The sequence below is a fragment of the Sphaerodactylus townsendi genome, linkage group LG02 (genome assembly GCF_021028975.2).
Source record: "Sphaerodactylus townsendi isolate TG3544 linkage group LG02, MPM_Stown_v2.3, whole genome shotgun sequence".
Lineage (NCBI taxonomy): Eukaryota > Metazoa > Chordata > Lepidosauria > Squamata > Sphaerodactylidae > Sphaerodactylus > Sphaerodactylus townsendi.
Window position 1 is genome coordinate 14,883,046 of NC_059426.1, and position 24,926 is coordinate 14,907,971.

At 44.0% G+C, this 24,926-nt stretch overlaps 1 protein-coding gene across 1 annotated transcript in view; it reads left to right on the plus strand.

Moving 5' to 3' along the window:
- The window catches only part of ITGAV (integrin subunit alpha V), a 106,582-nt gene that overhangs the window by 77,925 nt on the left and 3,731 nt on the right, over positions 1–24,926 (plus strand). The window contains exons 19-28 of the mRNA XM_048485387.1: positions 660–727; positions 4,568–4,715; positions 11,117–11,209; positions 11,433–11,512; positions 14,510–14,590; positions 15,500–15,605; positions 17,714–17,872; positions 19,506–19,619; positions 24,062–24,175; positions 24,265–24,375. Of these exons, the coding sequence (XP_048341344.1) occupies positions 660–727; positions 4,568–4,715; positions 11,117–11,209; positions 11,433–11,512; positions 14,510–14,590; positions 15,500–15,605; positions 17,714–17,872; positions 19,506–19,619; positions 24,062–24,175; positions 24,265–24,375 (1,074 nt within the window). The remainder of the gene's footprint in view (positions 1–659; positions 728–4,567; positions 4,716–11,116; positions 11,210–11,432; positions 11,513–14,509; positions 14,591–15,499; positions 15,606–17,713; positions 17,873–19,505; positions 19,620–24,061; positions 24,176–24,264; positions 24,376–24,926) is intronic.

The following is a 24,926-nucleotide window of genomic DNA, read 5'->3' on the forward strand; positions in this document are numbered from 1 at the left end:
TCAGCCCTACAATTCCCATGGACTACAATTCCCTCCAGACGTTCATGGACTACAATTCCCAACTGGCCATGCTGGCAGGGGCTGATGGGAATTGTAGTCCATGAATGTCTGGAGAGCCGCAGGTTGCAGACCCCTGCATTAGAATATGCTGCCACAGGAGGTGGTGATGGCCACTAACCTGGATAGCTTTAAAAGGGGCTTGGACAGATTTATGGAGGAGAAGTTGATTTACAGCTACCAATCTTGATCCTCTTTGATCTGAGATTGCAAATGCCTTAATAGTCCAGGTGCTCAGGAGCAACAGCTGCAGAAGGCCATTTCTTTCTCCTCCTGCATGTGAGCTCCCAAAGGCACCTGGTGGGCCACTGCGAGTAGCAGAGAGCTGGACTAGATGGACTCTGGTCTGATCCACCTGGCTTGTTCTTATGTTCTTATGTTCTTAGACAGATGACAGTATGCATCACTTTGTAAATCCCTTGGAAGAAAGTTGGGATAGAAACTTGATGAATTCTCCTCCGTCTTCTCAATTTAGACGTTAAAAAAATAGTTCTTCGTTATAAGCTTTTGGTTTTCTACGCTGCGAGAGGGAAGGGATCGGCCAGCTTTTCACTGTGAAAACCATTATTCCTAAGTCAGTTTCTTTCTTTTTTTAAATTTAGGCTCATATTCTTCTGGACTGCGGTGAAGACAATGTCTGTCGGCCAGATTTGCAGGTGGCAGTCAACAGGTAGAGTCATAACAATTGTGCAAACTGCGGAGAATTGAGTCTGAAGCCAGTTAGAGCGTGCATTTCACCTCGTATCTACTAATGTATAATCTAGGGATAGCAAAACTTGTTGCCATGCAAAAGAAAATCTGAAATGTGGAATACTGAACTCTCTTGCTACGGACTTAATAGTAAACTACATGTTACATGCTTGAACGATTAGCAGTGCCAGAACACCTCTTGTTAGAGCAAGCAAACTGTTCTCGGAAAAGGGGAATTTAGAACAGGGAAATGGTAGAGACAGAGGGCTACATAACCTTTTCATCACTGAGATATCTACCTTCAACTGTACATTCTCCCCAAGTCTTTCTCTCCCGGCAGGATTTCAAAGACATCTGCTCTCCAAAACTCATGTTTTGAACCTTTTTGGGAGGCAAAAACAGTGATGGGATTGGGGTGTTGTGTGGCTGTATGGCCATGTTCTAGTAGCGTTGTCTGCTGACATTTTACCTGCATCTGTGGCTGGCATCTTCAGTGACGGGATTGTGGAAGAGACGAATTTGGAATCAGGAAAGGGTGGACAGTTAAACAGTTTAACCCCCTTTTCTTCTGTTGCTGCTTCTGTGTTCTGAAATTGCCTCTCTAAAAAGGGGAGGCCGGGTCAAGGCACCCTTGAATCTATTTGCACAGAAGACATATCTGGCTCCTGTACCCTATTTGCCTTGGTTGCCCATGAAACACAGAGGTCGTTCCGTGTGGTTTCATCCAGCAGAGTGCAGCACTGTTGGTGTATGAATGTTTCATGAGAGGTGGCTCTTTTAGAAGTAGCTTCAGTTTCAGATGCTCGAATTCTCCTGGGTGTTTGGCAAACTACAACTGCCTGGATTGCCTTTCTCTGCCTTGCTCCAGCTCCCTCAGAGGCAGCTGGTTGGCAGCTGGCTGAAAGAGAAAGCTAGATGGGGAGGGCTTTGATCTGACTCCGCCATGCATTTTTTAGGTGGTTCTTGAATGTAGAAAAGCATCTGTTGTATTTGGTCTCAAACTCAGAGATTGTATTATAGGTGTCTGTGTGTGTATACGTGTGTGTGTATATATATGTATATTCCTTACCCCCCCCCCCCAACCCACACACACACATATATGGACTTCACAATTTCCACATGAAAATATTGTTGGCAGGGTCTCTAATCTATATCTATAAACGCGAAATACCACTGACTGACTCACTGACTCATCAAAAGAACTAAAAAACCACCGAACCTACAAAGTTGAAATTTGGCACACTGGTTCATTATGAAGTTTAGGTGCTCACTAAAAAAGGATTTTTCAAAATATTCAGTTTTACTTGAGTTATTACACATATACTGTTGAACTCTGGCCATCTGCGTTCCTGTTGAACTTTGGCCATCTGCACAAACGTTCTAAAGGTGACTGTTAAAAACCTGCTTGCCAAGCTAAAGGATGCAGTACGGGGAGTAAAAATGCCATTTTTATGCCAGCACAGGGGCACTTACACTTGTGCTGGGGAGTCATATGGTAGTACAATGCCTGGGTGTCACTGTAGCCACAACACCAGCACTCCTCCAGCACAGGAGCCCATGCTGGCACTGAAACCCATTTGCTGGTGCTGATTTAGAGCTCCATCCAAAAGAGGAGGGGGGTTGAATCCACTTTTTAGAGCACTGCACTGCTGAGCTAGTGGATTCACCCTCCCTGGAGTAGGTACTCCAACGGAGAGGCGATCCTGCCCACGTGTGACCAGCGCCCCCTGGCTCTGGAATGCGGTGATGAATGCAGCACCAGCATCCCAGGAACCCAGTTGCTACCGGCGTAGCAGAGGTGGGCCAGGGGCATGGACAGGCAAGAAACAGGTCCAGCAGACTATTTCTAGCCTGCATTACCTCACTGTTCTCAATGGAATCAGAACCCTGCCACTCCTTTTCAGGTATGCAAGGATTCACCTGTCAAATCTTCCCCTCCAGGAGAAGTGAGAGGAAAACAAGTGATCCTTCTCAGCTTAAGTTTCTCTTGTCCTACATCCCGCAGTGAGATAAGCCTCAGAGAACTTCACCAGTGCTGCCATTCAGACCGCCATTTTCCCAAAAGTTGGCCCTCTGTCACAGTTTTGATGCACTTCCCTGTTTCCTCTAGGAATCAACCTTGTTTTATTTGTGATCTACTTTAACAGACTTTGGCCCTGGCTTTCCATCCCTTTAGGTCTGCTGTAACAAGAATTGCCAACTCTGGGTTGGGAAATTCTTGGAGATTGGGCGGGTGTGGGGCGGGGGAGAAGTTAGGGAGAGAAGTTAGGGAGAGAAGGGTCCTCTGCAGGATATGATGTCATAGTCCTCTCTCCAAAGCAGCCATTTTCTCTGGATGAAGCAATCTCCATCATTTGAGAATCCATTGTAAATGCGGGAAGTCTGGCAACTGTAGCTGTAACACAGACATTGGGGCACACTAGCAATGTCTGCCAATCACAGCTAGGCAGTAGCGTAAGGAATTCCTTTTTCCCATGAGTCTTCCAATCAATGTTGTTAGAGGCGGTCCTGTCTGAGATGTCAAAGGAAACACTGCCGGATTGAAAGGAGCAGAGCCTTAACAGTAGTTGCTCCACCGTTTTGCAAATTCTTCCTGAACACAGTTTTCACCATTCGTCAGTGCTTGAATTAAGCCAAGCAATGTAGAACATATTTTGTTTGAATGGTTTTAACTTTTCAGTTTTATCTTTTTCCCCCAGTTATTATTTTAATTGTTGGAAATAGAATTGTTTTAGGTATGGAGAGGGAAATAACTTTCAAAAGTGTCCCTGTTAATTTGCTTCCATTCCCTTAGTACGGTGTTGATAATGGTCATACAACTTTATTCTTTCTTTATCTTTATCTTTATTAACCTTTAATAGGCATAGATAGATCAAGATTTACACAGACACATTCTGCAGTCTCAAGTACAGTTCAGTAGCAAGGAAATAGTCCACATAACTTGACTGTTGACTTCGAGGGGTTCAAATCACTTCAGAAAAAAAAAAAATAGCCAGAGCAAATGACAGTAAATACCCCTACACATCAATGTAAAAATACAATCTAGTCTAAAATTGCAATAAAAATAGATCTGTTTAGCAAGTTAAAAGCAAAATAATACAGCAATAGGTATCCTGCCATGCCGAATATTAGACAGATTGGAGAAGATACCTATCTTTTATAAGAAGTTCTACGTTTGTTTTATGTATCATATTTGATATTTAAAAATTTGATTCTGTGCCAAATAATAATGAACCAATTTGGTTTAGTGTACTGGTATTTTATATATATATAAAAGCAGTTAAAAGTAATAAAATGGGAATAAATTAGCACTTTAAAATGGTTGTCAAGTATAGAGCTACCATACGTGTTGTATGAGCATTGTAATCTCCAAGAAGAAAACAGTAGGGTTAGAAAATTTCCTCGCCACTAATAAAGGGTGGATTAATCTGAGACGTGCATCTGCATTTATTTGGCACTCTAGGAGGACATGGGTAAGAGAGTCAATGGAGCCACAGCGACAGTGTCTTTGATACAACTTTATTATATCCTGTGGTGCTTGACCGTTTTCCAGTACGTGGTGTCAAAGAAGAGAGTGTGAGAGATACTAGATGAAGTAATTTATCGAGGGGCCTTTAAAGAACATCTTCCAGCTTGTAATTTATGATTGTCCGATATTTTTGTAACTGTTGTAATTGAGTCGATAAATATCTATTCCTCTCTTCAAGGGCACTTCACTAATCTAGTTCAATGCTAGGGTGGCACTAGGCCATTCATTTAACGTAACTGAGCATGCTGTGATTTAAAGCTCTCTCTTTCCTTCCCTGTTGGCCTCGTGCAGCGATCAGAAGCAGATCTATATTGGTGATGACAGTCCTCTAACGCTGATCGTAAATGCCCAGAATCAGGGGGAAGGAGCTTACGAAGCAGAACTCTTTGTTACCGTCCCTCCTCAAGCTGACTTTATCGGCATCGTTCGTAACAATGAGGTAGGTCCGGCAAATATTGTAGTCGCTTGGTGTAGCTGTTGTGGTATAATTGTTGTGATGCTAGGCCTTTATTCGGCATAGAGTTGCGAACTCTTGGGAAATTCGGGAGATTCGGGAAGGTACCAGGCCTTTATTCAGCATAGAGTCATGAACTCTTTGGAAATTCGGGAGATTCGGGAAGGTACCTTGGCAAAGTATAATGCTATAGAGTTTGCCCTCCAGAGCCGCTATTTTCTCCAGGAGAAGTTGTTGTTCCGGGGTGGCTCCCGGCCGCAAATTGTGGTTGGCAACACTAATTTAGCATTGAATTAAACTTCAGTGCATTGTTCATCTTTATACTGAAACATTTTTGAGGTTTGGCTGAGGATAAAAAAGAATGTCTGGAACATGTCTGTTCTGCTTTGATTTGCTTCCTTGGCTACGGTATGTGTCCCAGCAGACAAGCATGTGGTATTTTAACTGGAATAATCTCATTACGATCTGAAGGTAGACGGGCTAGATAGTTCCCTGCTTCCTAGCCTTCAGTTCTTCAACTGTGAATTGGAAAAAATAAACTTATCTTAGAGAACTATTGCAAAGATGAAAAAGGCATCAGTTCGGATATGTGGTTCTATAAATGTATGCAGTATCCCAATGCCTTTTTTTGAGAGAGATGCAGTAGTATCTATCTGGGATGGCACTTCTTACATCTTCTATACTTCTGGCAGGGAAACCCTCAGCTTTTTTCCTGCCTTTTTCCCTTCAAGAACTGAGTTTCTTCAGGAATATGGTAGCATTAGGTAGAAAGCATTTTCTCTTAGCCCTATAAAACATCCCAGAAGGTGAAAGATGCCCATTGACTTTTATTTTCCTTTCCAGGCACTCTTCTCACCAAGGCACGCTAAAAAAAATATACTGAGGCAGAAGTAAACTTAAACAGTAACACATGTTTATTTAACAGACAGAGGAGATGGGAAAGGGAGGAATATTGACTTGGAGATGGATGGATTAGATGAATAAGGCAGGAGACAAGGGAAATATACACACTTGTTACACATGAGCTTGGCACAGAGTTTTAGTTTTTGATTTCTTCAGCACAGCATTTAAGGTTACTCAGTTATTGTTCAGTTTAGATGTTGGTTTCACAGAGGTTTCTCAGTTTGTACAGTTTCTATATCTTAGATCAGGGGTCTTCAAACTATGGCCCTCCGGATGTTCATGGACTACAATTCCCATCAGCCCCTGCCAGCATGGCCAAGTGGCAGGGCTGATGAGTATTGTAGTTCATGAACATCTGGGGGGCATTTGTTCATGGACTACAATTCCCATCAGCCCCTGCCAGTATGGCATCCCTACACAGCCCCAAACACATCAACACGAAGCCATGGAGTTTATTCTAGAGTAGAAGCTGCCTTTAAGCCTCTTTGTCCTAGTTTTGATAGACCTGTATCGTCTGCCGGATGGTAACAGTTCAAAAAGAGAGTGTGCTGGATGAGACGGGTCTCTCAGGATATTTTGGGCTTTCTTTAGGCTTCAGGAATTATTCTTCCAAGGAGGGGAGAGGGCAGCCGATAATCTTCTGTGCAGTATTGATCACCCTTTGGAGCGCCTTCCTATCTGCCACTGTGCAACTGGAGAAGCATACATAGTGATCACCCTTTGGAGCACCTTCCTATCTGCAACTGTGCAACTGGAGAACCATACACAGATGCAGTAGGTTAAGACACTCTCTATAGCACAGCGGTAAAAGGACACCAGGAGTTTTCCATTCCAGTTGTTGTTTCCTTAAAAGTCTCAGACAGTACAGTCTTTGCTGGGCCTTCTTAACCACCCCGGCAGTCTGTACGCCCCAGGTCAAGTCCTCTTTAATCATAATGCCCAGAAATTTAAAACTAGGCACCCGCTCTACTTGATCTCCATTTATAGTCAAGGGCTGAATTTCCCTTAAATCTTCCTTGGTTTTGCCTTGACCTGCCAAAGCTATCTTAGCTTCATCCATTTAGAGTAATATGGCCCAGCATGAAACAAAGAGATGGATCTATAAAACCGGATGGTCCATACCTTAAACCGGGGGGGGGGGGGGGGCTGTCGTAAAAATGCACAGTCTGCATGCAACACACCAGGCCAGCTGTTAAGACAAAGCTATTTCTGTTGAGGTGCTTAGAGCCAGGCATTTGGTAATTAAATTAATTCAGGCTCATCCTCTTACAGCTTGGGAAACCAGCAGAGCAGTCCCCAGAGAATACCCCAAGTGTCTAGCGCTTGCTGTTCTCTTTCCAACATGGCAATAATTAACAAGGTTTTTAAAAGCTGTTAATTCCTCTGAAGGTTCTGCCAATGGGAGGATTCCTCCTCCGAAAGCATTCAGGAATGCCTTTATGAGGAAATAATGATTTTTTTAAAAAAAAAAGTTAATTAATTAAAAGAAGCATTACTACATAGGAGAGAGACATGTGGAGGGCACATCTATCAACATGTTAAACTTTCATCATCAAATACACACACACACACACACACACACACACACACACACAAACACCCCTTTATTAGGCATAGAATCCATATAACAGCCAACATTGTCCAAACAAGTATCCCATACATGAGAACCATCGCAGGTAATTATTTCAAAGTTTCTATAAGGAACCTAGCTGCAAAAGTTAAAATCTCGGAGGTGGAATTGTTTAGTAGAAACGTTAATCTTCCCCACAGTAGAGTATTCGTTAAAGATTACAGGACAAAGAGCAAAAAGTCTGGTCCTAGATCCCTCGTATTTGGGGCAGTCGAGCAATATATGTTCCATGGTTTGAATCGCTGTGATACAATGAGGACATTTCCGCTCCTGCAGGTCGATTTTTCGGAACCTTCCTTGTAGCATAGAGCGAGGGAAGGAGTTACATCGAGCCCTAGTGATTATCCATCTATGCTTGGGCTCCTGAAGTAAACTCAAATAATCTGCCATGTGATTGATTTTAAATTTGATATTAAAGAAGAGGGGGGAGCAATTGCTTCTCGCCTTGTCCTGCAGAACTTGAAACTCTTGATCTAGCAGTCGCCTTTTTAATTGAGAGAAGATTTCAGGAGCAGGCAGCATTTCCAAGGCTTCCCAGGAAAGTCCCAGGGAAAGTATTTTAGTTTCATCATCAAATAGTCTCTTTAAGGTTAAGTCCCCCCCCCCAAAAATAACGGAAAAGTTTAACATTGGTTCTTAACTTTTTTTTAAAGTTCAGCTTCTTATTGCCTTGATCTGTGTAGCCTCCCAAAAGACACCATTTCTTTTTGTATTCTGTAGTTGACTTGTTGTTTATCAAAGATGTCAGCTCTGCCATTGTTTCATATGATGTTAATCCGTTTATCCATTCGGTTAGATCCAGAAACTGTTCCGATTTTCATTTTGCTGCAAACGCAATTCTAGCTACTGAAGCCATATTCTTAAACAACTCATTATAGAGTTTGGGTACATTAATTGGCAAAATATTTAACAACATACTTTTGGGCTCTGATACAAAACTTAACTTTCCTAATCTTTTGCACTGAATCTTAATCCAATATTTTCTTGCTTTTTTACATGCCCACTGCCTCTGTATTTTGACAATTCCAACATTTGCAAATGTAATCCTTATCAACTTTAGCAATACCTTTAGATTTTCTGAGGTTAGGTAGTGTCTTGATACATACTTGATAATAGTTTGCTGTGCATAGAATCTAATTGTAGTTGGAGTGAAGAAAGGCCTGGCAGGATATTATGTGGCATAGTGGGATTTATCACTGTATAATGTTGAGAACAGATTGGCTTGTTTTCTGTGAGGATCATTTTCCACCCTGATTGGGGAAAAAATCCCTATTAGGGGAGGTGCTGTAGGAGAGCATCTGTTTTGCATGCAGAAATTCCCAGATTCGAACCCCGGCATCTGCTGTCTACAGTATCAAGTGTACCAAACTTAAGGGGACCATGTTACACATCTAGAAACATCAAAAACATGTTGAGGCTGGAAAATCAAACGGGAATCACTCCCTCATTAATTGAATATGCATTTTAATTATACCATTTTTGTACACCTAAAGCTACCTATATTTCACACATTTTCCAAAATTAGCCATTAAATATCAATGGTCAATAAGAATAAATGTAATAAAACCAGACCAAAATCAAAGCAACTTCTAAGGACCCAATACAATAAGGCAGCTCCCCAAACAGGCACTTCCAAAATATGATACAGAATTTTCTTATACGTTAACAATATATGATGTTCTTAACTTACTGTAGCAATAGTTGTATAAAAGAGAATTTTTCTGCTCCTAGAAGTTCGAGGCAATCGTTCCTTTGTAGCACAATTTGTTCAGGCATGATGATCACAGGCAAACAGAACCCTGGTTCAGTGGTGGGATCCAATAATCCCATGGTGGTGGGATTCAAACTGTGGCATAACGCCAGTGGGGTTGGGCAGGCATGCCGGGCATTCCTGGGGTGGGGCATTCCTGGGCGGGGCTGTGGCAAGGACGCAGCCGCTGCGCCGGTCCTTGGGCGGGAAACGAATGCACGCAGGCACAGGCTGCCACACACGCCGGTGCACCTCCTGCTAGACTGCTTCAAGTTCTGCGCGCTACTGCTGAGAGGAGGGGCGTAACTAAGGCAAAAATCACGTGGCAAAATCACGAATTAGTAACCCCCTCTCGGGACACACAAATAATTAGTCACCTACTCTTGGGAACCTGTGAGAACCTGCTGGATCCCACCTCTGCCCTGGTTGTATTATCTGAAACAGAGAAGCCTTAAGAATATTATATATTGTTAACAAACTAGAAGATTTTGAGAATTCGGCAAGTTGTTGTGAACCCATTTTGGAAGGTTCCTGTGGTGCGGGAAGCCCAAAAAGGTTGTGTGTGTTTTTTTTAAGGCAGAAAATCCCCCAAAGCAGGGAACAGAGGGATGCCATGAAAACTGTGGCATATCTTCATTGGTGGCTACATACTGGTGGCTCAGCCAGGCAGTGGAGGTCAACTAAGGTTGGCCTCACCCCCTAACCCACTCCCAGCCACACCAGCACAGTATTTTGTGCAAGGAAGCCCGGGTAACAGTGTCAGTTTCTGGTCCTAGAAGTTCGAGGCAGGACTGCCACAAATCTGGGTGCCACAAATCTGTGCCACACCCCGCTGCCAGGATAAGTACTCCTTCTGCCAGCACATTTGTCCATTATACTGGTAGAGTGGACACATTTGCGCCAGGAGCAGCAGTGGCGTAGTGGCTAAGAGCAGGTGCACTCTGATCTGGAGGAACCAGGTTTGATTCCCAGCTCTGCCGCATGAGTTCTGGAGGCTTCTCTGGGGAATTCAGATTAGCCTGTGCACTCCCACACACGCCAGCTGGGTGACCTTGGGCTAGTCACAGCTTCTCAGAGCTCTCTCAGTCCCACCTACCTCACAGGGTGTTTGTTGTGAGGGGGGAAGGGCAAGGAGATTGTCAGCCCCTTTGACTCTCCTGCAGGAGAGAAAGGGGGGATAGAAATCCAAACTCCTCTTCTTATTCTTCTTCTTCATAGAAGGATTCCCTCGCCCCCAGATTGTGCTGCCCTTGTACTGGGTCCTTAGCAGCTGCTTTGATCTTGGTCTGATTTTATTACATCTATGCCTATTGACCATTGATATTTAACGGCTAAGTTTGAAAAAAAAAATGGCATAATACATGTCGCTTTGGCTGTATTAAAAAAATGGTATAATTATAATGCACATTTAATCAATGAGGAAGTGTTTCTCATTTGATTTTCCAGCCTCAACATGTTTTTGTTTTTGGTATAGTTAAAGAATTGAGAGCATGTGGTTTGAAAGACCTCTGCCTGAGACGCCACCGCTAGTCAGAATAGACATTGGATTGGATCCTGCCAATTTCTTCACTCAGTCTTGACCATATCCCTTCCTTATTATTGTCCTCATTCCACATAGCCTTTTTCCATGCAGATCCCATGATCCCCAGCATAACTTTTTGGGAGCTCAAAGGATGTTTGGTGCACCCTTTGATGCTCTCCTGTTTTCACTGGTGGAAAAGGTGTTGGATCCAACCCGCTGGTAGACCAACAGCAGAAGGCAACTTCATGTGTTCAACTAACAAGACTAAGAGACTTTTGTGCATGTTGGAGGTAGTACAAGCACTGGCTGTGGTAGGTTTTCTGGGCTGTGTGGCTATGATCTTGGAGTTTTTGCTCCAGACTCTTCACCCAAATCTATGGTTGGCATAGACGACGGAGAAACATCAGGAGCAAAAACTACCAAGCCACGGCCACACAGCCCACAGAACCACGACAGCCAGTTGATTCTGGCCGTGAAAGCCTTCAACAATATATTTAGAACTTTCTGTCTGTTGACTTTCTCAGGGATGAGAGGACGTGCTGTGTTGCTTTTTGAAAACGATCACTTTTATTCCCCTGCAGGCTCTAGCAAGGTTATCCTGTGCATTTAAAACAGAAAATCAGACGCGACTGGTTGTCTGTGACCTTGGAAATCCCATGAAAGCCGGGACCAAAGTAAGAATGAGTGACCTACTTACTAGTTTACTGCTGAGTACAAAATAAAAGGAAAGTCACCTGGTATATGCACCATGTCTGTTCTTAGAGCAACCAGTAGCTAAAGAGGGGCAACACCACATTCTGGGATTTCACTGGCTGGTGGAGTGTTGAAGTTGGTATGGGCCACCTTCCATTTGCCTGTCACCTATCTGACCTTTCATTTCTTTTTTGTGTGTCAAAGCTTTCAGTAGGTCTTCATTTCAGTGTCCATCAAGAGTCTGAGATGGATACTTTTGTGAAGTTTGATCTTCAGATACGCAGGTAAGTAGCAGTAGAAGAAGAAGAGTTTGGATTTATATCCCCCCTTTCTCTCCTGTAGGACACTCAAAGGGGCTTACAATCTCCAACAAACACCCTGTGAGGTGGGTGGGGCTGAGAGAGCCCCGAAAAGCTGTGACCAGCCCAAGGTCACCCAGCCGGCGTGTGTGGGAGTGCACAGGCTAATCTGAATTCCCCAGATAAGCCTCCACAGCTCAAGCGGCAGAGCTGGGAATCAAACCCAGTTCCTCCAGATTAGAGTGCACCTGCTCTTAACCACTACGCCACTGTAGCACTTACGTTGCATGTATTCCACAGAAGGTCAGACAAGAACCAACAGGTGGAAATTACATCAAAGGGGTGTTTGGCTAAGCATTAGGAAGAGCTTCCTGACAGTTAGAGCAGTTACTCAGTGGAACAGGCTTCCTCGGGAGGTGCTGGACTCTCCCTTCTGTGGAGGTTTTTAAGCAGAGGCAAGATGCCCATCTGATATCAATGCTGATTCTGTGAACTTCAGCAGATCACAAGGGGGGGGGGCAGGAAGGGATGAGCCGGCGCTCGGCTCTTGCGGCCCCTTTTTACGCATCCAAGATAATTCCAATCTCATCGCAACTGTGGGGTCAGGAAGGAATTTCCCTCCAGGCCAGATTGCCCAGGGATCCCCGAGGTTTTTTTGCCTTCCTCTGGGCATAGAGAGAATGGGGGAAGGGGTAGCTTTGAGTTTCCTGCCTTATGCAAGGGGGTTGACTAGACAACCCTTGGGGTCCCATCCAGCTCTATTTTTCTACATTTTATCTAAAAAGGTAAAGTTTCCCCTTCAGTCGTGTTCGACCCTGGGGTACCACTGCAAGCAGTGATTTCATAGGCAAGCCGTTTTTGTAAGGTAGTTTGCCATTGCTTTCCCCAGCTATTCTTTACTCCCTAGCTATGTTCTAGGTACTCATTTACTGACCAAGGAATGGATGGATGGCTGAATTGACCATGAGCCAGCTGCCAGGATGTCTGACTCACAGGGGGCTCAAACTCCTGACCGTGTGAGTGGCAGTGCAAGCACTTAACCACTACGCCACACGGCTCCTACATTTTATCTATCTGGATAATAACTATGGCTGTTACTGAAAGGCAATGCCAAAGGAGTAGCGACATATGGCTTTCCTAGTTCTGTGATTATTTTCTCAAGCGTTTTCTAAAAACAGAATACAGTTAAAGGGCCTGCGACTGAACGACAAGAAATAGGAGGTGAGGGTGGACATTTTCCCCCTCATACGACCCCAAAGATTTTCTGCAGTGGGGTTATATCCAGTGGCGCTTTTCAATGGGAAAATGACAAAAGGAGAGCTAAAGAGACCCTCTCTCCCCATAGGTGGCGTGGTAGAAAGTACTATCAAGTCACAGCTGACTTATGGTGACCCTATAGCAGGGGTCTGCAACCTGCGGCTCTCCAGATGTTCATGGACTACAATTCCCATCAGCCCCTGCCACCATGACCAGTGGTGGCAGGGGCTGATGGGAATTGTAGTCCATGAACATCTGGAGAGCTGCAGGTTGCAGACCCATGCCCTATGGGATTTTCAAGGCAAGAGATGAATGGAGGTGGTTTGCTATTGCTTGCTCCTGTGCAGTAACCCCAGACTCCCATCCAAATACTAACCAGGGCCGACCCGGCTTAGCTGTTGAGATCTGACAAGACTGAGCTAGCTTGGTCCATTCAGATCCAAGTCCCCACCACTATATGCTGCTAAAAAATCATTTGGGGAAAATAATGGTGGAATTGCATGTAGCCTTATAATCTTGCCCTTCATATTTATATTTCTTCTCCCCTGCATGAATTCTTTGATGACGAATAATGCTTCCACTGTGACTGAAACTTTTTCCACACTTCAGACATTTATATTTTTTTCTCCCCTTTGCGAATTCTTTTATGGACACTAAGGGTTCCACTCTGACCGAAGCATTTTCCACACTCCAGGGATTTATATTTTTTTCTCCCCTCTGTGAATTTGTTGATGGGAATTAAGGTTTCCCCCGTGAATGAAGCTTTTCCCACGTTCTAGACACTTATATGGGTTCTCTCCCATGTGAATTCTTTGATGGGAACTAAGGCTTCCACCATGACTGAAGTTTTTCCCGCACTCTAGGCGTTTATAATTTTTCTCTCCTTTGTGAATTCTTTGATGGGAAGGAGAACGTTAGAACATTAAAAATCCTAACTCTAAAACAGATGGCGACAGTATAGCTGTAGAGAAGAGGGGAGGTGAAGGAAAATTGTTGGAAAGCCGTTGTTAAACTGTTGCTGCCTCAACCATAAGATGTGCAGAACAGCTCTGCCTCATAGGCCCTGTGGAACTGCATCAAAATCTGCCAGGCACCGGTCTTATCAGATTGGCCATGCTGTTAGGGGCTGATGGGAATTGTAGTTCATGAACATCTGGAGAACCGCAGGTTGCAGACCCCTGGTCTGGATGCTTGGAAAACTGTAATGCTAAACAAAAAAAGGTCATCATAAATGATGCACTTTTCAGGCATCACTGGAATAACCCACGAGATACAGTGGTGGCGAACCTTTGGCACTCCACATGTTATGGACTACAATTCCCATCAGCCCTTGCCAGCATGGCCAATTGGAATTGTAGTCCATAACATCTGGAGTGCCAAAGGTTCGCCACCACAGCACTAGAAATACCACAGAGCTTTTCCCATCAAAGCATTAAATTTCCAGTATAGCCCAATCTCATCAGATGTCAGAAGCTAAGCAAGGTCAGTAGTAGGAAGGGAGGCCACCAAGGAAATCTCTGCAGAGGAAGGCAATGGCAAACCACCTCTGCTTCTCACTTACCTTGAAAGCCACCTGCTGGGGTCACCATAAGTCAGCTGTTACTTGACGGGGCATTGTTTGATTCTCAGTATGGTATTGGAACATAACCACCAAGTCTTCTCTTTGATGGTGGGTCCTGGCTGGAATATAAACGTTCTCTCAGTGCCACTGTACTTTTTTTACAGCTCCAACTTGTTTAACAACCTAAGTCCAACGATATCTTATCAGGCAGACCTGGCGATCTTAGCAGCTGTTGAAATCAGAGGGTGAGTTGTAACTCTTGTGCCGCTTTAGCCGGGGGCTTATTTTCTTTTAAAAAATTTTTTATTGATATTTTGGATTGTTACAGATTTATATTATACATCTTTATATTTCATCCTCCATATCCTTTTACCCCCTTCCCCCCCCCCTCTCCCCTTCTTCTTTTCTTCTTTAAAGGTGCAGCAGCAGGTCCCTTCTTTCTAATCTTCTTTTCCAGTTTTCTTCTGTGATTCCAATTTTGTTTAACCAGTCTTTGAATTCAGTCCAGATCCACTTCATATCTCTTTGTTTTTCTTGACATTATGCCAAAAATTTCCAATTGTATTTGTTCCCATATATATTCCAACCATTTCTGTATTGTCCAGGTTCTTTTGTCCTTCCACCCTAATGCTATTAGTGCATGGGCCACTCTGATCATAAGTTTCAATACCCTGTTTCCCCGAAAATAAGACATCCCCTGAAAATAAGACGTAGTAGAGGATTTGATGAAGTGCTGAATATAAAGCATCCCCCGAAAGTAAGACGTGACAAAGTTTTTGTTTGGAAGCATGCCCGTAGAACAGAACATGCAGCTGTGGAGCGGGGGAAAAAGACATCCCCTGAAAATAAGACACAGCACATCTTTGGGAGCAAAAATTAATATAAGACACTGTCTTATTTTCGGGGAAATATGGCAGCTTTCTCTTTCTTTGTTCTATTATTGTATAATCCAGTATGCCTATAAATAATAGATCTATATTTATCTTTATTTTTACATTCACATATTTTCCCATATACGTTATAACATTTTCCCACGGGTGTTTTACCTCTGGACATTCTAACCACATATGGAGGGGCCTATTTTCTGAACTGTGTAACAACTTCTACAGATTGGTCGCTGTCTGACTTGATGGTGTGTTCCTTGGTCCCTGCAGGGTCTCTTCTCCTGATCACATCTTTCTCCCAATACCCAACTGGCAACCAAAGGAGAATCCAGAAACTGAAGAGGATATCGGGCCTCTGGTCCAACACATCTATGAGGTAAATCTCACTATATCACTGCAGACCCAACCCTCCTTTTCCTAATGGAGGATATACATAAACTTTCACCAAGGAATCTCTTCTTTTCACTAACAAAAAAAAGAAAGGAACACCTTAGGAGCAGCAGTGGCGTAGGAGGTTAAGAGCTCGTGTATCTAAATCTGGAGGAACCGGGTTTGATTCCCAGCTCTGCCGCCTGAGCTGTGGAGGCTTATTTGGGGAATTCAGATTAGCCTGTACACTCCCTAACACGCCAGCTGGGTGACCTTGGGCTAGTCACAGCTTCTCGGAGCTCTCTCAGCCCCACCTACCTCACAGGGTGTTTGTTGTGAGGGGGGAAGGGCAAGGAGATTGTCAGCCCCTTTGAGTCTCCTGCAGGAGAGAAAGGGGGGATATAAATCCAAACCTCCTCCTCCTCCTCCTCCTCCTCCTCCTCCTCCTCCTCTTCTTCTTCTTCTTCTTCTTCTTCTTCTTCTTCTTCTTCTGTGACATGTTTCTGAAAATGCCAGTACAGTGATTCTGCACAGACCAAGTAAAATGGGTTGAGGCCCTTTCTAAAAGCATTTGTGGGGGGCGGGGGAGTTAATGGCCAGAACCCGGCTTAAATGAAAATCACTAATTTAGCAACTTTTTTCATTAACCCGGGTTGCAAACACTTCCTGCTTGCCTGTGCGAATTACAGCAAGCAGGAAGCATTCAATCCCCACCAACCTCCCTCCACCATTATGGTGGATTCCCCAGGCAGCTGCCATTAGAGGGGATACTATAGTAGGTGGCTGCCATGCTGTGCAGGTAGGTGGGGGAGATTCTCAGGTGGGAGGATTCTCAGCTGTGCGGTTCTCACGGAAACAATGTTTCCATGTGAACCATGCTGCCTCCTGCCTCCGGGATCCCAGCAATCCTGGCTGGCCCCTATAGCCACTATGCAAACACAAACACAAAGCCACAAACTTGGAAAACCCACAATAGCCAGTTAATTCTGACTGTGAAAGCCTTCAATGATGGATGGGCGGACGGATGGACGGGCGGGCGGGCGGGTGGATAAATGGATGGATGGATAAATGGATGGATGTGTGTGTATATGTGTGTGTACCGCCCTCCCCAATATACACACATACACACACACATCTATATATTTGTATACGTTGTGTGTATATATATATATGTATATATATACACAGACATCTGCACACACACATATATGTTTGTATATGTGTATATATGTATGTACATATACACACATATACATACACGCATGTTTGTATGCGTGTGTGGATGGATGGATGGATGGATGGATGGATGGATGGATGGATGGATGGATGGATGGATGGATGGATGGATGGATGGATGGATGGATGGATGGATGGATGGATGGATGGATGGATGGATGGATGGATGGATGGATGGATGGATGGATGGATGGATGGATGGATGGATGTTTCAAAGCTCTCACTTGACTTTTCAGCAACCTAGATATCTACTTAGAGCTTGGAAACTAAGCAGGGTCAGTCATGGTCATTCTTAATGGGAGACCACCAAGAAAGACTGGATTTGCTATGCAGAAAAGCAATAGCAAACCTCCTCTGCTCATCCATCTCTTGCCTTGAAAACTCCACAGTCCTGGGGTCACCCTAAGTTGATAGTAGCACATTCTTAAAGAAATGCTGAGTTTGATTTTAGTTTATCCTACAGCATGACTTACATTTCCGTCAGGATAAAACTGTTTGTACTGATATTGAAAAATATTTCCAGCCTATATATTTTTATCATGTAACTCAAGTTCTTCACACATTAGTGCCTGGAGGGCCCTAAAAAGGCCTTTTTGCAACAGACCCTAGACTCCTGTTTTCTAATTTTGTCTCAGTTGAGTCACTCCTAGAGGACAAGGGAACAAGTTTGTGCCTCAGGAGCACCACACAGGTGCTTTTAGAGGACGAAGGGAGACTCTGAGTTTTCCACAGAAAGGCCTACAAAGGGGGGTAGAGAAGACAACTCCTTAGAAGGCTTTCCTTGGTTTTATTGGTCAGAGAGCCAGTGCTATCCAGCTGTGCGCACAGGCCAGCTGCTTGAGTGACAACAACCCGCTTGCTTTGCTTTCTTCCTGCTAGCTCCGGAATAACGGCCCGAGCGCCGTCAGCAAGGTGATGCTCAATCTTCAGTGGCCGTACAAGTACACCAATAATACCCTGCTGTATATCGTCCAGTATGAAATTGAAGGGCCCATGAACTGTATCTCGGATATGGAGATCAACCCTCTAAAGATTAAGGTAAGAGGAAGCCATTTTCAGGAGTTTGAGCCCCCTGTGGGTCAGTTATCCTGGCAGCTGGCACATGATCAACTCAGCCATCCATCCATTCCTTGGCCGGTAAATGAGTACCTAGCAGATAGCTAGGGGGAAAGAATAGCCGGGGAAAGCAATGTCAAACTACCCCACAAAATCTGGGGTTCTGTTGCCCCCCTTGAAACCGGAACTAAGCTGCCTTTCCCATCTTGGTAGGGCCCCAATTCCAACCTGGGCCCTGCCTCTCCTCCCTTCTCCTTTGGCCTTTAGACCGGACGCCTGTGTGTGAGCTTTTACACAACCTTGGTTGTTTAATTTGTATTTATTGTTTTAATTGCTGCTGAATTTTAATGAGTTAGATTTTATGTTATATTGATTTACTGATCTGGAAACAGTCATGTTGTGAGCCGCCTCGAGCCCTTCGGGGATGAGGCGGCCTATACATTTAATAAATAAATAAAATAAAATAAAATAAAAACAGCTTGCCTATGAAATCATTGCTTGCAGTGGTACCCCAGGGTCAAACACAACTGAAGGGGAAACTTTACCTTTTCTGTTTCCTGTATGTTTGTGTTGACATGCCTTCTTAGTGATAACAATAACAGCAAAAAATCCCCAAACAAAATTAAACATTGCCACAGAAGGAAATATTAATTCAATGGGGTGTCAATATGAGTGCCTCTAGCGCTACATTTCTAATTATATGTGACTGTGTTGATATTGACTGAGTGGTAGGATGAGCAGCAAGTTGAACCCCTCCCTGCATTAGACGAAGGTTGTATGAAAATGAAATGTTTCACTCTTTGCTTCTTCTAAAAACCAGCTGTTCTATATTGCAAGATTAAACTGAAGGTTGACCAAGCACTCTAACTCTGAGTTTGTACTCTCTAGTCCTAAAACATTCCTGAGATAAGGCAAAATGTTTTGTATTTTGTAAAGTCTGGGGTTGGCTGCTGGCACCAAGAAGGAACTCAGAACTCCAGGGGAAACCTGGAGATTGGGCAGGAGTTTTGGGGGATAGACCAGGAGAATAGCATGGGTTAGACGAGGTCAGCTGACGTACACAGATTGCACAAGATCTGGAAACTAATGTCCTTTGTCTTATTTCCCTTTGCGATCTGTACAGATAATAAAACTCAACTTGGCATTCTGTGGTTTTGTGTGATTATTGGCTGAATTCCACACAGCAGAGTTACAATAGATTTTAGAAGGCTGTGATCCAAGCACATACTAATTCAGTTTGCCTGGGCAGCAAAGACCTTGCTCAACCTGGTCTACGGATTCACCTGATGAGTCTGAGCGAATAAGAAGCATCCTCAGAACTTGTTTTCCAGATACCAGCGGCTCTCAACAGTTTCAGGAATCGCTACGGCTACCTGGCCATGCTGACAGAGGCTGATGGGAATTGTAGTTCCTGAACATCTGGAGAGCCGCAGGTTCCCTACCCCTGAGCTAACTGAACGAGGCAGGTCAAGAGATCCTGAATTTTTGCAGACCACACACCACATTTAACTCTCTGGTGCTCCCACGTTTGCCGTTTATCAGCTCTTAAAGTATTGAGGGGTGCAGGTGTTTGTCTAAAAACCATCAAACTTTTTCTTGATGCTGCCTCTTACAGATGTCAGCTGCTGGACAAGACGAAAAGAACGACACATCGAATGGCGAAGACAACCGCGATCACCACATCAATCGGAGGGATCTGAGCGCTGCGGCGGGAGACGTGCAAACTTTGGTACATGTCTTTGTGCCAGTTTCATTGCCAGTAACCTGATGATTTTAATTGTGGTGTGAGAGTTTTAGAAGAAGAACAGTTTGGATTTATACCCCACATTTCCCTCCTGTAAGGAGACTCAAGGTGGCTTACAATCTCCTTTCCCTTCTCTTCCCCTCCCCCCAAACACCCTGTGAGGTGGATGGGGCTGAGAGAGCTCCAAAGAACTGTGACTACCCCAAGATCACCCAGCTGGCATGTGTCCGAGTACAAGCTAATCTGGTTCACCAGATAAGTCTCCACAGCTCAAGTGGCCGAGCAGGGAATCAAACCCAGTTCTCCAGTTTAGAGTTCACCTTCTCTTAACCACTACACCACGCTGGCTCTTTAGGAGCACTTACTGCATCAGAAAGGTGGTGGAAAGTGACATCATGTCGCAGCCTAGGACAATTTATGCGCGAAACAGATTGATTGAATCAATATAACGCAGGGGTCTGCAACCTGCGGCTCTCCAGATGTTCATGGACTACAAATCCCATCAGCCCCTGCCAGCATGGCCAATACTATAAAACAGTGGTGGCGAATCTATGGCACTCCAGGTGTTCATGGACTACATAGACTACAATCTTCATGGACTACAATGGACTACAATTCCCATCAGCCCAATTGGCCATGCTGGCAGGGGCTGATGGGAATTGTAGTCCATGAACATCTGGAGTGCCATAGGTTCGCCACCATGGCTATAAAATAACAACTGAAGGCTGATAATTACAATCTCACAATATGAAGAATATAAATGCACTCATCTGAATTTACTGTTTTAGGCAGTAAGCCGTTTAAATCAGTTTCTGTATTTATTTTTCATTATAAACCAAAAATCACAGTTTAATTGGCTGGCTGACCTCGTTGAACCTTGATTATGTTACAAACTCGTGAACTTAAAACATTTTACAAAATAGAAACGTAAGTTTTAGAAATACAGTTATCCACCTGTTTACAGTCAGCTTCTCACATATCTCTGTGAAGCTGTAAAAAGTCAGCTTCTGTAATATATACAGGAAGCTTCGAAACAATTGCTTGCATCCATGTTGACAATCAGTTTCTCTTTATTATATTTATACAAGTTTGAAAAGAATACATCTCTCTGTACAACATATCTCAAATGAACATGTACGTAATATGAAAACCTTTTATCTGCGCTTATAAGGGCACTTACAACAGAGCATTACTTTTTAAAGCTGCGAAACCTTATGATTTAAAGTGACCCATTAAGATAACACAGTGTCTTTTGGAAAGAACTTTGGCAAATATGCAGTAAGGGATCATACATCAAACCAGAGGTGGGATCCAGCAGGTTCTCACTAGTTCCCGAGAGTGGGTTACTAATTATTTGTGTGTGCCGAGAGGGGGTTACTAATTAGGTCCGCTTTTCCATCTCCATGCCCTCGCCTCCCCGAGAGGCATACTGCCTTTGAACGTGAAGGTTCCATATAGCAATTGCGACTAATAATGTAACTCCCTGAACTGGGTTAATCCCTTCCAGGTACTGCAATTCATTGATTCTCAGCCTTTCGTACCTTTTATCTCACCAGTCTCTATCAAAGAACCTGTGTATTTCACCATTGCTGTGTTCAGATTTGTGAGTTGGGGCATTTTCTATAATGTGATGATGATTTAGAAATGACCTGGTGCAAAAAAATTTTTTGGGGTCGTGGTGGGGTGGCTGCCCATGGGGGGGGGCATCCAACTCAGGTTTTGCCCAGGGCTCAGGTTTGCCTAGGTACGGCTCTGCCCCCTTTGCTGAGGAGGGGCTGGCGAGGGAACCTGTTACTAAAATTTTTGGATCCCACCACTGCATCAAACATGGACAAATTTCTGGTGATCAGAAATGTTTTGAGAATTGAAGGTCTTCCTCAATATATTCATATCCAGCACATAGTGATATGGTAATTTTCAGCCTTCACACGGTTGTTTTGCTATATTGATCACGTCGCCGCCGACTTGTGACAGCCCTGTAGGGTTTTCAAGGTGAGAGACACGCGGAGAAATTTGCCATAGCGTGCCTCTGTGCAATGACCTTGAATTTCCTTGGAAGACTCCCATCCAAGTATTAAATAGGGCTTACCCTGCTTAGTTTCTGAGATCTGAGGACATCAAGCTAGCCTGAGCCATTCCAAGGGCCTGCTAGTCATACCCCTGTTGAAAACCCTAACGGGAACTGATTTGTATTGTTGTCTACTCATAAAACATATTGGGCCCTTGAAGCCTCTTTCAGGTTTTCGGAATACATCGTCTCAGTCTGTATCATAGGCCTTTCAGCGCACACCTGGAACACACAAATGGCACATTTCTGTCATCCACCTCTTAAGCACACCTTGCCTCCGGCACGTCCTTTTTCGCCCCTCCATTCTGGTTGACACTGATGACAGTGTGAAATGCAGCAAACACGCTTGTCTAGCCGCAACCACAGCAGCATTTCCCGCCGCGATCAGGACAGAGGCACGGCATTACCTCAGCTTCTGCAGTGTAGCTGGCAGTGGGTGTCAGTGGCCCTCGCTAGCAGTGATTTAATGCCCCGCATTTATTGCGCTTCAGGTGCCTGTGATGTACGATGAGCAGGCTACCCCGGCTGATTGACTGCCTGAGTCCCCAGACTTGACAAATAACTCCTCGTTCCAAGTCTTTCTAGGGGCGGGAGATGTCAAGGACGCTGGAACTCTAAAAGAGCTTGCTGATAGCTTATTTTTTTTATCCATCTCTCTCAGTTCAAGGGCAAGGCCTCCTGCGATCCAAAAGTGTTTTATTACTGTCAGGGTCAGACATCATGGGAGGAAAAAAAGAGGACCTTGTCTCTCTCTTTTTAATATTGCTTGACGTTTTTAGTGCGTCCTAGAACAGGAGGACATGGCGACACCAATTTGCACTCTGAACTTAATCAATATTACTTACAAATGTAAGTCCATTTTATCCCGATCCTCTTTTGACATCCCCAAGGAAACAGCAAAGGAAGTCGTTTCTTCTTCCTCTAGAAACCCAGAGTAGCTCTGAAAATGAGTCCTCTGTCCATTAAAAAATGGAGCGGCAAAATCACCAGGCAAATGTCATGTTTGACTCCGGACTATTTGACCTTTCAGAAGTACAAATCCATGAGCGAAAAGGGTGTGTTCTCTTTCCCACAATGGAGTAGAACCACCGGTCACCCCTCCCGTCGCATTTAAAATCTCTGTTCTCAGATTCTGTTCTCAGATTCTATAATATATTTTTTTGGCTGCCGGATTAAATGCCGTACTATTGCCTGAATTAAAAGGCTGATTTTCATAATGTGGCACTTTTGTAACACGGGGAAGATTGGTACCTTGACTCACTTAGTCCTCAAACACCCTTTATTTGGATGGGAGCAGCAGTGGGGTAGTGGTTAAGAGCAGGTGTACTCTAATCTGGAGGAACCAGGTTTGATTCCCCGCTCTGCTGCCTGAGCTGTGGAGGCTTATCTGGGGAATTCAGATTAGGCTGTGCACTCCAGCACACGCCAGCTGGGTGACCTTGGGCTAGTCACAGCTCTTCGGAGCTCTCTCAGCCCCACCTACTTCACAGGGTGTTTGTTGTGAGGGAGGGAAGGGAAAGGCGATTGTAAGCCCCTTTGAGTCTCCTTACAGGAGAGAAAGGGGGGATATAAATCCAAACTCCTCCTCAAACTCCTCCTCCTTCTTCTTCTTTTCGGAGGTGAAGTGGGAAAATCTAGCAAAAATCCAAAGAACCTACTACGAGCAATCATACATCAGAAGTGCAATTAAAGTGCTAATTTAATTAATTTCAAAGTAATCTTACGGACAATATTCTAATCACAAACTGAATCCAAAAAGTGGGGGAGGGGATTACAATGTATAATACAACAAGCATTCAGAAACAAATGGCATGTGTCAAAGCTCACTCCCCAGGGCAAATACAGATACAATCCTTATAATCAAATTCAGACAGCTTCTCCGCGGTAATTGCCAGTTTTGTAGCGGCTTGTCTACTTCGTCAGTGACATATTGTCTTTCCTTGCCCATGACCCAATATTCTCACTTGCCCATAATAGTCCAAGCATATCTTTTAGTGCCTGTAATATTATAGTCAATGTGTCTCTGATATCTGGGCTAAGTCTGAAAATTCCACCTCGGCAGTTGGATTTGTTCATAAGGACTGCGTATGTACTTGTCTTGGAGAGTGCTCTTTGACTCATGCCATTTGTTTCTGGAAGTTTGCCGTCTTATTCATGGGACTTTTTCTTCTTTGGGGATATGGTTTGCGATTAGAATGTTGTTGTACGTACAATTACCTTGAAATTCATTAAATTAGCATTTTAATTGCACTTCTGATATATGGCTGCTAGTAGCTGTGATGTAGTAGGTTCTCTGGATGTTTGGAAGATGGAACGTGAACGTACAACTGTTCTAAATTATTTGTCTCTTTCTCCTCAGGGCTGTGGAACCGCAGAGTGTTTGAAGATCTTCTGCCAAGTCGGCCGCTTAGAAAGGGGGAAAAGTGCGATTCTGTATTTAAAATCTCGCCTCTGGACTCAGACCTTTATGAATGTGAGCATCTGCTGCTGTTTTAATGCTCCTGCCAGCTCCTGGGACGTCTAGATCTTGCTGACGTTCCTTTATTGTCCTTCCTGTTACAGAAAGAAAACCAGAACCATTCTTACTCGCTTATATCATCCGCCTCTTTCAGCGTGATCGAGTTTCCATACAAGAATCTTCCCTTTCCTGAAGACGTTCACAATTCCACAATAGTAAGCTGTCTGATATTTGAAATGGGTTTGACCCATAGTAACGTAATTAAACTGAAAAGAGCAGGCAAACCGAAACGCCAATTTGTCCGGCTTCTGCCATTTTTTACCAGCTGATATTAAACGGCGCAGTGTTGAATGGCCTTGATTTCATGCTGCTTAAGCTTTTAATTAAATTTTAGCCTTCAATTAAAAGCTTTAGATGAATAGCTTGATCTTTGCATTGTCATTTTAGTAGGGCTGGCTCCGGCACACAGATTAGCATTTTGGCACAGAAGTCTGATAGGCAGACAGGGAAAGCCACCAATCATATGCTCCGTAATCCTCTGCCTGCTGGCTTGAAAGAAGGACAATACAGCTTTCTCCAAGGTGTGTGCACGCATACGACGCCAGTCAATCTAGCTTTTCAAAGATCCCTAAAGCAGCTTACAATATATAATGGTTAAAAGCTACAAAATCACAGAATAAAAATGGCAGCTGTTCAAAACAAACACATAACATTGAAAGATGTTGAAAAGGGAAATGTAGTCCCCTGTACAAGCACTGGGTCTTTA